This window comes from Trichechus manatus, unplaced genomic scaffold, assembly GCF_000243295.1.
Source record: "Trichechus manatus latirostris isolate Lorelei unplaced genomic scaffold, TriManLat1.0 scaffold00143, whole genome shotgun sequence".
NCBI classification, from domain to species: domain Eukaryota; kingdom Metazoa; phylum Chordata; class Mammalia; order Sirenia; family Trichechidae; genus Trichechus; species Trichechus manatus.
In genome coordinates, this window is record NW_004444079.1 from 700,532 (window position 1) to 716,638 (window position 16,107).

Sequence of the window (16,107 nt, forward strand, 5' to 3'; positions counted from 1 at the left end):
GTTGTTCTGCTCGAGTCCATTGTAGTGGCCACTGCGTATTTTGAGAGCCTTACAACCTAGGGATCTCATCTTTTAGCACTATATCGGACAATGTTATATTGTCCACCACGTGTCTTGCCAGTTTGTCATACTATGGAGGCTTGCCTGTTGCTACAATGCTGAATGCTTTGCCACCAGGGACTTCAAATACCAGCAGGATGACCCACAGTGGGCAAATTTCAGCAGAGCTTCTAGACTAAGGCAGACTTGGAAGAAAGACCAGGCAATCTACTACGAAAATTAACCAATGAAAGCCCTAGGAACACAACACTACTAATATACGAGACCCAAAAGGTAGTCTCCACCCACGCTGCAACTACAAGCCAACAGCAGCAGCCCTCTAGGAGAGGGTAGCCCTGTCTCCCCCTGCTTGGGTTCCTCCCAGGAGCCAATCTTGCTCTCTTGGAGACAGTTCCTGTGGCAGATGAGGAACGGGTTAATTAAACAAAGGGAGAGCGCCAATGGGGACAATCCACAGATAATTCCACTTATTTATATCTTATTTCATCTCTACCAACTAGACTTATTTCCATTTAACAATTTTAATTCCTTTAACACTCCAAGTTTTCCAAATTGGCTCTAAAGTAGAAATTTGCATTCAACCACCATTTTCAAATAAAGGTCGTTTTAGTTTCAGAGACACCAACAGCTCTAAGAAGTGCAAGGAGAATTCCTTAACGAAGGCCTTGGGAAAGTTCTTCCTCTTCCCCAGCCTGTTGGCCTGGTTCTGGGTGGCAGCCCACAGGTCCTGGGCCACCACTGCAGTTCTACTCCAGCACAAGTTGGTGGTTGGTTTATCTTTGGAGCAACTCCTTTAGAGAGCTTCCTGCTGAGACCCCTGGGGCTGTATCTTCCCTTTTCTGTCATCTCGGGGAAAATCCCTGCTCTTTCATCTGTGAGCTGAAAGCTCAAAGTCTCGTGTTGTTAGATCCCTGCCACTGGGAGAAGTTTATGAGTGTCACCAGCAAAGTGGTGTTCCCTCCCCTGCCTGTGTCACTTCCTGCTCAAAAGACCATGGCCTAGAAAGGATGGGAAAAGCTCAGCTTGAAAGAGGTCACAGGGATGACACAACTCAGGGAGCATCCCAGCTCCTGGCTTCTTCAGACAGGTGTCTGAGATACCGCGGCAACCTGTGAGAGGGTTTTCAAAGAGCAGTACCAGCTCTGGGCACTGACAGCACAGCACAGCCCATGAAGAGCCAAGAGGGGCTGCCTTCTACAGGCACAGCTGAGACCTTGATTGGCTTTCCTTGACCCCAGGACTGTTCATCCAGCATTTGGTGGGTGCGGGTCCAACAGGGGTCTAAACTTGGGGACCAGATCCCCATCAGGCTAGAGCAGGTGCCCATGCTGGATTGAAGCAGAGGAGCAGAGTGTCTACCTCTGATTTGGGGAACCACATCCTAACTGGGAAGGACAAAAAAAATCCATTCAGAGGAAGGTAACCAGAATGATGAATGGAATCCAAACAATGAAATGGAAGGAACAGTCAAAGGCACTAATGATGAATCTTTGGAAGAAAGAAGACCCTAGGAGCCATGAAATAACAGTGCTTCAGATCTCAGAGAAGCTGTAACAGGAAGGAGTATTAGACTTGCTCTGTATGATCTTGCAGGACATGCAGAGCTAGGACAGTAGGTAAAAGACAGAGTGATAGATTTTGGGGTCCTTGTCACCATTAAGATTTTATGAATCTAAGCCCAAGCAGACAGGCAGAGCACAGTATTGGGAAATTCTGTTGGCAGATAAGAGGCAGGTACCCTGGCCAACAATGGCAGCTTCAGGAAAGAGCTGGAAGGTTGGATCAAAGTTCAGGTCTCCAAGCTCTTGGAAGACTGAGAAAAGCAAGGCCTCACCATAGCCCCAGGGAAGCTTGAATATCAAAGTGAGGTTTGAGACTTGATGACAAAACAGAGACTTGGGTACTGCAGTGGTAACACAGGTGGGGGCTGATTATAAGCCAAGAGCCTGGTGTTTAGATTTGAGGGACTAAGTAAGACCAGTAGCCAAGACTCATTCTGATGTTAAATCATTAAAGTGCTGGCTTGGGCTTCCTCAGAATGGGAGGAAGATTAGCCTCAAGACCTGGGATTTGGCTGCAGAGATTAGAAAACATGGGAGCAGGTAGCAGCAGGGTCATTACACTGTCCTCAGCAAGGAGTACCTATTAAGACTCACCTGTGTATCAAGTGAGCCCATCATCATCTCTGCCTTCTAAAAGCCTTCAAATCTGAAGCTCCTTTGGGACTGTCCTTGAGTCTGCATTGCTCATTCATTTGTTCAACAGGTATTTAGGGAGCATCTACTATATACCAAGGAGTCCTGGTGGCACAGTCATTAAAGCGTTCAGCTGCTAATCGAAAGGTCAGTGGATCAAACTCACCAGCCACTCCTTGGGAGAAAGATGTGGCAGTCTGCTTCCACAAAGATTTACAGCCGGGGAAACCCTATGGGGCAGTTCTACCCAGTTCTACCCTGTCCTATACGGTCGCTATGAGTTGAAATCAACTTCGCTGCAGTGGGTTCGGTTTGATACTATATACCAGGCACTGTCTCAAGTGCTGGGGAAACAGCAGAGAACAGAGCAAAGGCTTTTCCTCATGAGAAGACACAGACAATAAATAAACAGGACCAGTATGTCAGATGGTGATAAGAACTATAGAAAAAATAAAGCAGGGAAGAGGGAATAGGGAGCACTGGTGAAAGCAAGGTGGCATAGGATGGTCAGAGAAAGACCTGCAGGAAGTGAGGGAGGGAACCATGCCGATATCTAGAAGACTGCTCCAGGCAGAAAAAATAGCAAGCACAAAAGCCCTGAGGCAGGGGCTTTCTTGGTGTGTTTGAGGAAATGCAAGGAAGCCAGTGGAGCTGGTGTGGAGTAAGCAAAAGCAGAGTGATAAGAGATGAGGACAAAAAGTAGCAGACTAGTGGGGGCAGATCATGTAGGGCCCTGTGGACCACTGTAAGGACTTTGTCTTTTATGCCAAGATGAGAAGCCATTGGTGGGTTTGAGCAGAGCACTGACATGATCCAACTTACATTTTACAAGAATCACTCTGGCTGCCATTTTGAGAATTAACAGTGGTAGAGCTAGGAAGAAGCAAGAAAACTAATAAGAAAGCTTTCCAATAATTCACATAAGAGATAATGCTGACTTGGAACAGGAAAGTAACAGTTGAGGTGTTAAGAAGTAGCTAGAATCTGGGTATACTTGGAAAGTAGAGACAACAGGATCTGCTGATGGAGAGAGGATGTGGGATGTTAGAGAAAGATAGGGTCAAGGAGAGCTCCAGGGTTTTGGGTCTAAGTCCAAATAGACAGAATAGTATTACCATGCATGAGATGAAGAAAACAATAGGAGAAACAGGCTTGGAGGAGAAAATCAAGAACTCGATTTTGGACATGTCAAGTTTGAGTTGTCTATTAGACATTTAAGTGGGGATGGCCAGCAGGCAGCTGCGTATATGAGTCAGTCTGGAGTTGTGGAGAGAGGTCAGAGCTGGAGATGAGATTAGAGAGTCAGAAGCATATAGGTGCATTTAGTCAGGAGATTGAATGAGATCACCAAGGGAGTGAGTGTGAGTAGAAAGAGAACAGATCCCAGGATGCAGCCTTGGAGGCACATCCATTCACATTCAGAGGGCAGGAAGATGACGAGGAATCAGCAAAGGAGACTGAGAAGGAGTAAGATGAGACCCGGGGACAGATCATTGGATTTAGTAATGTGGAAGTCAATTGCGGGGGCGGGCGGGCGGGTGCTGACTGGAGGGAGTCCTATTAATAGAGAAGGTGGTGGCTGTTGTTGTTATTGTTAGTGCCGTTGTCGAGTTGGTTCCAACTCATAGCGACCCTAGAGGAGAGGAAATGGAAACAGCTTGAATGGGGCATTGTTTTGCAGTTTCACTTTTGCAGAGAGGAAATATGGGTTTAGCTGAAAAGGGATGCTGGGCTAAGAACGGTTTTTAAGATGGAAGATAGTTCTGATCCATCAGGCGGGACCTGGGACCATTACCCCAATGTGAAAAGCCCCCAACACTGAGGTAGAGGCGATAGAGTTCATTTCCTCAGGATACTCTTAGGCTAGTGGGGCAGATGGAATTCAAATAAGGTTGAAAAAAACAGGTAGGTAAGTACCAATGAAGACATTGCAATATGTGTGTGAGAATATGAGCATGAACACAGCTTACACAATGAGAATTCTGGAAGTAAAAGTTTTTCAAACAAGGTGGGAATTCCCATCCCCTAGAAAGAGGTGGATTTAAAGCCAGGTTTTGAAAGAGGGAAGAGATGGGATTTGGTGGGGGAGTAGGAAAGGATGTTCTAGGCAGGAGAAGGCTAACAGATGGACACAGGCTGGTCCAGTAATGGTAATAATAATAGATGTCTCTTTCATTGCACTTACTATGTGTCTGACACTGTTCTGAGCACCTTCTATGCAGTAACTTATTTAATTCTCATATAAACATGAGGTAGAGACTACGATCAGCCCATGTTATAAAAGAAGAAATTGAGGCACTGAGAAATGAAGTTCTTGCCCAAGATAATGTAACTGGTAAAGGATGGAGCTCAGATCAAACCCAGGCAATCTGGTTCCAGAGTCCATGCTTTAGTCTTAACCTCTACTATGCTGGATCCAAGGAGCTACCCAGCATTACCTTAGCACATCTGATTCCTGCTTTCCCCTTGCTATCCAGGTCCCATTTAAGGCACCAGGGTGAATCAGTGCCAAGTAGGGTGAATAATACTGCTGAGCTCAAACCTGAATGCAAGGGGCTGAGAGAAGAGGGAGACACCCGAGGGACCGCTTATGGGTTGCCCCAGATGGCTGCTCAACCCCAGTTACGCTGGTTTCCTCAGCTAGTGAGAGAGGCTGAAAGGGCTGTGGCTAATGCCTCCCCCTGAGGTAGCTTTAGAACAGTGAATCTCTTCTATAAAAGGGGGTCTCACTAACCAAAAAAAGTCTCAATTCCAGGGCTTTCCAATCTGGGCCAAGCATTGGGATTCTGTGGTACCCCGAGTCCAGCACAATGGCACCATCTACTCAGCCAGAGAACTCAGCAAGCCAGGGCATGCAGTCACAGAGGTCTCACTTGTCAGGCCGGAGCCCTCTCCTCTGAGCAGCATTCCTCACCAGCGTGGGCTTAATGGGCCTCGCCAGCCCAGCCCATAGTGAGCTGACAGGGCACCATAATTCAGCTCAATGGGAAGAAACACACACCAACTACTGGGCGACCTGACAGCTGTCTTACAGCATCCTGCCACCCAATGCTCCCCACCAGCCAAGCCCCAGGCCCCGTAGTCAATAGGGAGCGTATGCCTGCTTATGCAGGCTAATGAGAGCTAATTGTGACTGTCTTGCCTACAGTTGAACTGCAAGGCTGTGAGTGGGATGTGCTGGCTCTGCCACTGTACACAGGCACATCTCACCCACACAGACTCACACACTCGAAGGCATACGGCTGCCATCCAGAAGCAGCTTCCTCTATTACCCATGCTGAAGACCCTCCATCAGCGGCCAGAGAGAAAGGGAACACCCAGTCTGGCCAGGCCTACACCAGCAAAACAAAAATCAGTACGAATATTATCTGGCTTATCCAAGCAATTGAGACCAAATGGAGTCATGATTGAAATTACACAGATGGTTGCCTCAATTCTAAACTTTCGTTAGTGGTTATTAATGAGGACACCATGATAATGGATCTCTTTATGAGAGTATGAGAACAGACACAAAGGCTAAAATATTATATCCCAGATTCCCAGGTTGGAAGAAGTCTTATAGGTCACAAGTCCAACTTCCCATTTGATGTTGAAATCCCTGCCCAACGTTTCTGTGGCTATCTCTAGCTACGGGGTCCTTGGTATCCTGGACAGTTCATTCTGTGTGCCTGGTAAACATTTATTTTATATCAAACCAAAATCTCTCTCCATAATTTCCACCCCTCCCTAAAAAAACAGAGCTTGCTCCCCATCCCAAGACTTCTGTAAGCCACTCCTCAGAGCTGGAGACAAGTTTTTGAAATTCTGACAAAGTATCGCCAGCACTGTTCTCCTAATACCACACCCATCTCTTCCTAGCCTAATGGTGTCAGTCAGGTCCACCAACCACCTCCCAGGCAAGGCTGCACTCTGTTTTATTCAGCAGGCCACAGACACCATCAAGCCATAACAAACGCTGAGGAGCAGAATAAGAGCCTCAGGGAAACCAAGCCATTCTAGCACAAATGACCACATGTGGCCACACACCAAAATTACATGGAAATCATCTCTATTATCCAGGGCTTTTAGTCGTGGAACAACAGTCTCATCCCTTCATCTCTGATACCCCTGCCATTGGAACCTTTCCCAGTTTCCTCCCAGAGATCAATCACAGTATGTTTAAAAAAACAAAATAGAGAAACAAGACTCATTGACGGTCATTGCTATTACTTGCCTGGTTCTCTTTAGCTCGGCCTGATTTCCTGAGGTCTTGGTCTTCAGCACACTTGCCCCTGGTGGCTTTCAGTCCTCACCATCAAGGACATACTGCTAAAAGGCTGTTCAGGACTCTGCCACCACGGTTGTCCTCAGACACCATCAGGTTCACCGCCTTTGCCCCAGCCTGGAAGATGTCCTGTTCCCTCTGACTCTACCACTCGCCACTGTAGGAGCCTGGGTAAGTCCTACACTGACTCTGTCTCCTCTTCCGTATGATGTGCACACTTCTACCTGCCTCACAGATTGTGGAGGAACTTGAATTAAGATGTATGTAAGAACACTTGATAAACTGTAAGCCATGGTACAAGGGTCACCAGGCAACTGGGAGGCAGGAGCCTTTACCAACTAACTTTGCCTTTTTGGGACCCTGGTTTTTCTTATCTGTAAAATGAAACATCTCCAACTTCTCAGCAGAAGAGACTACAGCCTGGGGCTATAGCTCACAAGGTTGGTTCTGGAAGGGTTGAAAGAAGATAAACATCCTCAAAGCATTCTGTGTGGTGCTCCCAATAGACCAAGCCACAGATGAAGATGGATAACTCCACTCTCTAGGCTGACACGACTCCACACACACTGGCCTGGATGTCTGTCTAATTACAACCAAGTGTCCCCCATCTACCCTGAAGATTGTTGGTGGCAGGGGTGAGGCAGGGAAGAGAAGACATAGCCCTATGCAAGGACACATGCACGCAGACACATGCACACTTTCTTTGGCAAAAGATTTGTTCTCCTAATTACATACTTTGTAGACCAACAATAAAACTGGCTGGCATTTTTGAGCGCTGAGCCATTTCTGGGCGAAAGAAGTTTGAAAACTGATAGGTCGGCGCAAGATTCAAAACTGGCCATGTTGCTGTTGTTAGTTGCTGTCGAGTCAATTCTGACTCATGGTGACCCCACGTGCGCCGAGTAAAACTGCTCCATGGGGTTTTCAAGGCTGTAGCCTTTGAAAAGTGGATTGCTAGGCCTGTCTTCTGAGGTGCCTCTGTGTGGGTTTAAACTGTCAATCTTTTGACTAGTAGTCAAGTGCTTAACTGTTTGTGTCACTCAGGGACCTTATATAACTCATTTTGGAAACATTTATTAGGCACCTACTATGGGCCAGGCACTGTGCTAGACCCAGGGGATACAGACATGAATGAGAAAGATACAGATTCCTTAAGGTGCTCCCAGGGGAGAGATTTATGGCCCAGAAACCTTTCTACATTCCTTTTCTAGATGACAGATGAAGGAGAAAGTCATCAATTTCTATTTGTCACTAATGTGAAGGACCAATTGATTGTCTATATAGTGACTCAATTTGGAAAAGACATGAAAAGTTACATGCAGATCAAAATTTCATAAATCAAATCACATGATAGCAGTAACGGGGGAGCCCACCATTCAAAAAACCCAAGGCAAAGAATTCAGTTGGTACATTTGAATCTTAGTGTGTCGAATATATTTAATATACAGCAGAACAAGATTCAAATCCAGTGTTTTTTATTCTTCCCCCCGACTCCCCCAATTCTCTTATTATCTTCATCTTTATAACATTTGAATGTTCCATGTTTTACAGTCTCTGTGCAGGACTTTGAGCTCGCAGAGGAAACCAACTAAGGAAAAAAAATGGTAGTTGTTAAATGCTTGGGGGTCCAAGTGAGGCAAGTGTCAAATAATTCCAAGCTCTTGCAGCTTCACACACAGGGCAACTTTAAATAAGAAAGAGATTCAGTTGCTGTGGTAACCTGCTGGTGTTTCTAGTGCCACCCACACCGAGCAGGACTTCCCGTACCACCAAGCAGAAGCCTCTGAGCTTCCCCAAGCCTCAGTTTCCTCATCTGTCAGAAGGACCTGTCTGTGCCCTTAGGAATTATTTTGGAAGCAAAGTGTCAAAGAAAAACAAGAGACTATATTAGCAATAATGATCCCACCTTTCAATTCCTTTACCAGATAGAAGAACACAATTTATTTAATGTGACTGTTGAGATAAAGGAATATCCTGTCTCCAGGGGTTCGCTAGCTGCAGTAGAGCAGAGCAGAAAGAGATAGTTTGGATATAGACAGGCTCAAATTTCAGTATTGGTGTGCCACTAGCCTCTGTTTCTTCATCTATGATATGGGATCATTAATTCTGACATGAACATTGACTGAGAAAATGTATGTGAAATTCTTAGCCCAGTGCCTGGCAAAGAGTATGGCCTTTCCAAGTGGGAGTTAGTATTGTGATTATTATTGTTCAGCACTGTATCCTCACCATTTGGTACATAGTCAGCACCCAATAAATATCGGCTGAGTAAATGAATGAATGAATAATTGAATCATTATAGTTACTATTATAGCCAAACTTGCATTAGAACCCAATCAGGATCTTAAGCCCATTCCATTTTCTCCTTCTCCTTTTTCTCCTTTCCCTTCTGCTTCTTCCAATAAGTCTACCTCTTTGGGCGTAGGTAAGACCAGAAGAAAATACATTAAAACAATGATACCAAGTATGGTATCGAGGAATCAAGTCTTACAAGAGCCACAGATTCATGCATCTATAGCATTAATTGGTTCTGAGCTATGTATACACCTGTATACATCAGGTGCCAGCCCTTGTGTAAGGTGCTCACCCATAGGGTTCAGAATCTGGGAGGACAATGATGCAATACTTAGAATACAATATGGTAAGTGCTGGAACAGATATATGTAGCAAAGAATGGGAGAATAGTAGGGAAAAGATGGTTTGTCCCTGGGAGAGACCAGGAGTGTAGGGAGGGTAACAAGCACCCAAGGGAAATCTCAAAGTTGTGCCCCCCTCCCCAATTTGGGCGTCCAGGGGCAATCTCTAAGTTGTGCCCACCCCACAATTTCAAGATGAATAGACGTTGATAGCAGCGATGAGTCAGTGGAAACGCCTTTCCCCCTCTTGTCCAGCTGCCTCAGTCAGGTGACTTTCGTATTTGTGGCGTGTTGGAATGTCATTCTGCACCTTGTCCGGTGCCTTCTTGCGCTTGCACCTGGGGGCAACGGCTCTTCTTCTCCCCTCCCATACCTCTGGGAGAGACAGGGTAAGACTGGGAGGGAGTTTGCTGAGGGAGGGTCGTTTAAGCCAATGGCTATGTGATGGAAGAAGAGGAAGAGGTAGGGGTGAAGAGGAGGAAGAGGAGGGAGACGAAGAGGAAGAGAAGAGGAGAGAAGCTTCTCAGCAGAGGAGACGGAATGGGAGGAAAAGTACTGCAGGCAAGGTGAAGGGAACAGATCAAGCCCAGAGTAAACACCCCTAGTATACTTGGGTAACGGTGAGTAGTAGTTCAGTGTGGCTAAAATACAGAACCAGGGAAAAAGTAACAAAACATAGGCTGGCAAGCCTAACATTCATCCAGTCAATAAATACTTGTGGAATGCCTGATGTGTTAGGGGCAAAGAGAACACCTGCTAATGAATGAAAATTTCCCGAACAACGAAGGAGGAAACTACAGAAGATAACCTTCCCACACTGTTGAAGGTGAGTCTGCTTCTCTGGTGCTAAGGGAGGCCACTGGTGGGCAGTGAGGAGAGTGCTGAACAAGGAGTCCAGGAGACCGGGTTCTAGTGGTGACTGCCACCGACTGGGCACCTCCTTACTGTATGACGTCGGCCAAATCACAGTCCCCTTTGGGCCTCTTTTCTCATCTGTAAGATGAGCAAGCTGGATAATAGGATCCTTATAATCCCTTATGGCTCTAAAATATTCTGACAGTGATTCCTTTAAGTAACGGAGAGCTACTGAGATGGGGTAGGGTCTTCTCAGGGCATTTATTAACTTGTGGCTGCCACAGTCATCACTCTGAGGACCTAGAGGGGCAGAAGCAAAATCAAAAGACATTTGCGGAAGACGGATAACTGAAGTGGGCCGGCGTATCTGTGAGAGTTGGAGGAATTTATGCCCATGGCTCCATAGTCATAAATAAAATCCCTTTCTCTTACCCACAGTCTCATTCGGGGGGTAAACACCGGACATGTAATAGACAATTCAGCTGCATCTCCCACCCCATGCCTCACTAAAATGAAAAACAGCAGTCATAAGGCAGGGTAATGGGTCTGGCTGCCTCTTCACAAACATCCATATTGTCACCAACAGAGAAGTGAGGCTGAGATCGAGCAGGCGGGGCGATTTATCTCCCAGGTTCCTGGGCCTTTTGTGCAGCCCTGCTCTGACTGCCCTGCTCTCGGGAAGGCCCAAATTTGGGGAAACGTGACCCTGGGAAGGTGGGAGGGGCAGCAATCCCTCTGTCTCCTGTGAGCCACTGAAGGACTTAGGCGACCCTTGCCCCATGAGGGCTCGTCCAGCCCATCTGTGTGCAAGGTGCAAGGCTGCCTGCTGCTAAGACAGCTCCTTGTGTTTTCCTGACCTACTTCTCTTCCCGTCCCTGCCCTACTCCAGATCCCCTCTGGAGCCACTGTAATTAACACCTTTCCATCCAGAAGGATCGGGGGACTTTTAGAAAGCCCCTGGCTCCCAGAATAACCAAGGAGACAGCAAAACAGGTCCAGACATTGCTGTTCTGGTTTTTCTTTTGTTTCTCTTTGTTGGCTTAACTTGGCTTCCTGGCCTCTGCATGAGATTCAGCCCGGTTTGACCTTGCCAACCAGCAGGCCCCTGGCTAGAAATCAGCTGGAAGTGGCCTGGCATGAACTAAACTGAGGGCAGGAGAGTCTTGCCAGGGCCGGACAAATACTGCTCTGAGTCTTGCTTTAGGGGCACGTGGGGTCCCTTTCAAGCCCTCTGTTGCCGGCATAGCAGCTGAGAGCAGGATCTGTCGGTGCCACTTTCTGCTTGCTTTCTGGAAAACAAGTGTCAGGAGGGCCAGGCCACGAGGCACTGGGGATTCAGCTGAATCCCTTTCCACTTCCAATTAGCGACAAACGGAAATTGATGGGTTACTGCTTTATCCGCTCACTCAGAGGGGGAGAAAACCTCGCAGCAAATGCTGAATAACTGCAGGCATCTTATAAATTAAGCATCTTAAGCATATGAACCGTTTTGCATTGCTACTAAGCAGAACTAAATTAGGTTTCAAAGTTACATTAGAAATGAATGGGGATAAGGGAGGAAAAAAAAACATGGGAAGATTTTTTTTTTTTTTCTTTAAGCATGCAGAGCGGGAAACAGAGGCAGGGTAAGGGGCAGCACTGAGTCCCCTGTCCATGTTTCTGACTCCAGTTGGCTGGCGTTGCTCATGCATGGGAACACGAAGCAGCTCATCGGCTTGCGAGTGGGACTGTGGCATGCGAGGCCTGGCCTCACTGATCTCGGCTTCTGGCTTGCCTCTGCCCACACTGGGGCCTCTGCCCACACCAGCATGCCGGCCTCACTGATTAGGACCAGTCCTAATCACCACTGAAGGAACTGGGGAGCTTGAAGCTAATACAAAAGAGCCCTGGTTGCGCAATGGTTAGCGCTCGGCTGATTAACCAAAAGGTTGGTGGTTTGAACCCACCAGCCACCTGGCAAGAGAAAAGACCTGGCAGTCTGTTCCCATAAAGACTGCAGCCTAGGAAGCCCTATGGGGCAGTTCTATCCAGTCCTACAGGGTCGCTGAGTCAGAATCGACTCAACGGCACCCAGCAACAAGAAGCCAACTCCCTGCAGCTCGGCATCTAGACATCTTCATTCTAAGTCAGCCTCTAACCCTTTTAAGTTCAATTTTAGGAGCTGAGGCGCAGCTTGTATGAAGCATGAAGTATCCACTTTGCCTACACCGCATCCCCAGTCTGGGAAGAGGGGCCTCATGTGGTTATTTGTCTGGGTAACTTCCTGGTGTGAGTCCCTCCAGGACTATCATCTACTCTTGCTCCTGAGGTCCTACTGCTCTCTTGGATGGGGCTCTTGAGGTCAACAACTCACCTGCCTGGATTTCGCATTGCTGTGTCCGCCCGTCAATCCACACTAACCCCTTTCACACACACACACAGACACACACACACACACACAGATACACAAACACACACCCCTGATCCCTGACACCCAGTGCTTGTCCTGACTCCACAGGTCCTCTGTTGCTGGGTCATCAGATGATCACACTGTGGTCTGCTGGACTGCCCTTCTCCTCATCCCCCAGCCTGCGGTTAACCAAGCCTTGTTCAGTCCTGGCAGGGGAGGAGGCACTTGATTTCCCAGGCCCCCCTGGACCCTCCAGGGATAAGGGTGCTGACGGCACAGATATCAGCACTGCCTGCCCACACTAGAGTGAGCATTCCGACAGAAACAAGGATAAGCGAGAGCAGCTGGAACCCATGTCACTGAAGTGGCCCTGCCCACCCGCCACTCCAGAGCCAGGAGAGAGCACACAGACACAAAATCAAGGGCCCTCCCAGGCAGCAGGGCCAGGGTCACCACGCAGACTCTCTGGCTTCATCCAAACAGCCCTGGAGATGGCACACTCTCCAGGAAGCCTTCTTAGGTTGATCAGAGGGGAGGAGAAGTGGCTTCTTATCTCCAGCCCTGGATTAGGAATCCCCACAGCCACAGCTGCCCTCCTTCTTCACCTAACAGCTGCCCTATAATGTGCTAGACTGAGTCAGTTCCAACTGTCACAGGGAGTCTGCAGCATCTTTATTCTAGTCACAAGGGGAGCACGGCAGGTTGACCAGATCAGAGCTGCCAACTTGCTGGCTGCTCCTCCGCCCCTCCCAAACTCCGGGAGGACACAGTGCAGGGTCTAGGCAGCTTCCTGAGGGATCAGTGCAGCAGTCAGATGTCCCCTGGGCTCCAGGGACATCTGAGGTAATGCGTGGGGGCATCACCCAGAGCCGGGCTGCCCCCGGAGTACAGTGCCCAAGGCACTTACCGATCCTCAGGGAGTGCGGGCTGCAGGCGACCATCAGGAGCCACACGGGAAGCAGCACCAAAGGCGCCGAGACGCGGGGCATCTTCTATAAATCCTCATGGAGCCCTCTGCTGGTCTGGGCATGACATAACTCTGCAAGAGAGTGCAAGAGAGCGGGGAGCACGTGAATCCTGCCACCCAGCCAGGCGGCCACTCCATCCATCCCAGTGACCCAGCTACCTGGGAACAGCGCGCTGCTCGGCCCACCCAGAGAACCTCCATGGGGAGATGCAACAGTTCCTCCTGAAGAATTTGTGCAACGGCCTGGGGAGCTCCAGGGCTGGCTCCAGGCAAAGCCGCGGAGTTGGCGAGTCTTCTCTGTCCCTCCTCCCTACGCCCAGGCACAAAGGTGGCTCAGGTTCTAATTCCTTCCCTCTGATAAAAATGGAGGCAGGCTCAGTGGAATATTACTCAGCCATAAAGAGAAATGAAGTCCTGATACATGTTACAACATGGATGAACCTTGAAAACATTATGCTGAGTGAAAAAAGTCAGTCACAAAAGGACAAATAGTGTGTGATCCCACTTATATGAAATATCTAGAATAGGCAAATGCATAGAGACAAAAGTGAACTAGTGATTACCAGGGGCAGGAGAGAGGGGAAAAGGGGGAGTTACTGTTTAGGCAGACACTGAGTTTATGTTAATGGCGGTGTCAGAAAAGGGAAGTGACTGTGGTTGCTGCAACATGAAGATCATAATGTCACTGAAGTACACACGTAAAAATTGGTGAGCTGGCAATGTTTTGACGTGTATTTTTACCACAATTTTTTAAAAGTAGAGATAGAAAAAATCGGGGCAAGCTGGTATCACTGTGGTTGAATGATTTTGGGGGGCCCACTAATTTTTTTTAAATGTCTATTATAAAACCTAAAAAAAAAAGTGTCCAAAGTATGTAAGACATAGTCTCATCATCCTTGCTTCTAAGGAGCATTCTGGTGGTACTTCTTGCAGGACAGATTTGTTCGTTCTTCTGGCAGTCCATGGTATATTCAATATTCTTCGCCCACACCACAATTCAAAGGCGTCAATTCTCCTTTGGTCTTCCTTATTCATCGTCCAGCTTTCACATGCGTATGAGGCGACTGAAAACACCAGGGCTTAACCTAATGACCCAGAAATTCCACTCCTAGGTATATATCCAACAGAAATCCAGGCATGTGCTCACCAAAGACATGTACTGGAATGTTCATAGCAGCATTCTGGATTTCCCAAAACTGAAAATGACCCAAATGTCCGGCAACAGGTGGGGAAATACCTAGTTGTGTATTCACACAGGAGCTCCTGGGTGGTGCAGACGGTTAATGTGCTTGGTTGCTTATCAAAAAGATTGGAGGTTCAAGTTCACCCAGCGGTACCTCAGAAAAAGGCCTGGTGATCTACTTCCAAAAAAAATCAGCTATTAAAAACCCTACTCTGACACACATGGTGTCACCATGATTCGGAGTCAACTCCACGGCAACTGGTACTGGTGTATTTACACACGGGAATGTTATACAGAAATGAAAATGAACAATCATCAACTACATGCAACAGTATGGATGAATCTCAAACACATAGTACTGAGTGAAAGAAACCAGGCACAAAAGAGTACTTTGGTATAAATCTATTTTCATAAAGTACAAAACCAGATACCGCTATTCTGTGCTGTTGGAAGTCCAGATAGTGGTCACCTTGGGGGTGGGCAGTGACTAGAAGGGGACCTGAGGGGTCTTCTGGGGGGCTGGAGATATTCTGTTTCTTTCTCTGGATGCTGGTTATGCAAGTATGTTCAGTTTGTGAAAATTCATGTAGCCGTATACTTGTGATACGTGCACTTTTCTGTACGCATGTTATACTTTAGTAAAAGTTCTTTTTAATAACACCTCCCACCCTCTGGCACAGTGGTTAAAGAGCTTGGCTGCTAACCAAAAGGTCAGCAGTTTGAATCCACCAGCCACTCCCTGGAAACCCTATGGCGCAGTTCTACTCTGTCCTATAGGGTCATTATGAGTCGGGTTTCTTTTCCCCCACCCTCCTCGGCCTCCATGCTCCAGCCATACCCAGCTCCTTGCAGTCTCCTCTGCTCATGGTGTTCCCTCTGCCTGAAGCATTGTCCTCTCACCACCCTTGCCCTTGGCTGGAATTAGGCTGTTTTCTATGTGCCTTCACAGCAGCCTACAGTGGCCCTCACAGCAGCACTTTCCCCTCTATTGTGATGACCTGTGTGTGTCTACGCATGGGACATGTGAGCTTTGTAAGGGCAAGGACTGTCTCCAGTTTACTGTTGTATCCCCAGAGACTACTTATATACAATAGGGGCACAGCACATATTTGTTCAATGAATGGAAGGCCTCAAGCAATCTCCTGCTATAGTGAGACAGAGGAAAATAAAGGGAAAAGGAATGGGGTGAAGGTAACTTTGCTATTGGCAAACCAGGCCCAGAGTCTTTGTCCTTTAATTTGTGGGTGTTAGTGCAGGGATAGATTAAAGCAAACACAGTCTCAAGGGAAGCTTGGTTCACAAGCTGACTGTTCATTTATCATCTGTCTCCCCACTAGAATGTACACTCAAAGGGGAGCAGAAACCTTGTTTGTCTATGTCCCAGGGACCAGAATGGTGCCTGGCATAAATTATGGCCTCAATAAATATTTGTTGAGTGGATAAATGAACAAACTGCCAAAGAGGAAAGAAAGAACTGTAAAAATCTGGTTAGGCTATATAAAAGTAATACTAAATACGATCATTTACATCAAACACCTTCCACTTATGCCCAATCAGC

General features: G+C 47.4%; 1 protein-coding gene across 1 annotated transcript in view; it reads right to left on the bottom strand.

Moving 5' to 3' along the window:
- GRIK4 (glutamate ionotropic receptor kainate type subunit 4) overlaps nucleotides 1–16,107 on the bottom strand; it is a 422,106-nt gene that overhangs the window by 402,629 nt on the left and 3,370 nt on the right. Inside the window, exon 2 of the mRNA XM_004385613.2 lies at nucleotides 13,307–13,438. Within this exon, the coding sequence (XP_004385670.1) occupies nucleotides 13,307–13,388 (82 nt within the window). The 5' untranslated portion in view covers nucleotides 13,389–13,438. The remainder of the gene's footprint in view (nucleotides 1–13,306; nucleotides 13,439–16,107) is intronic.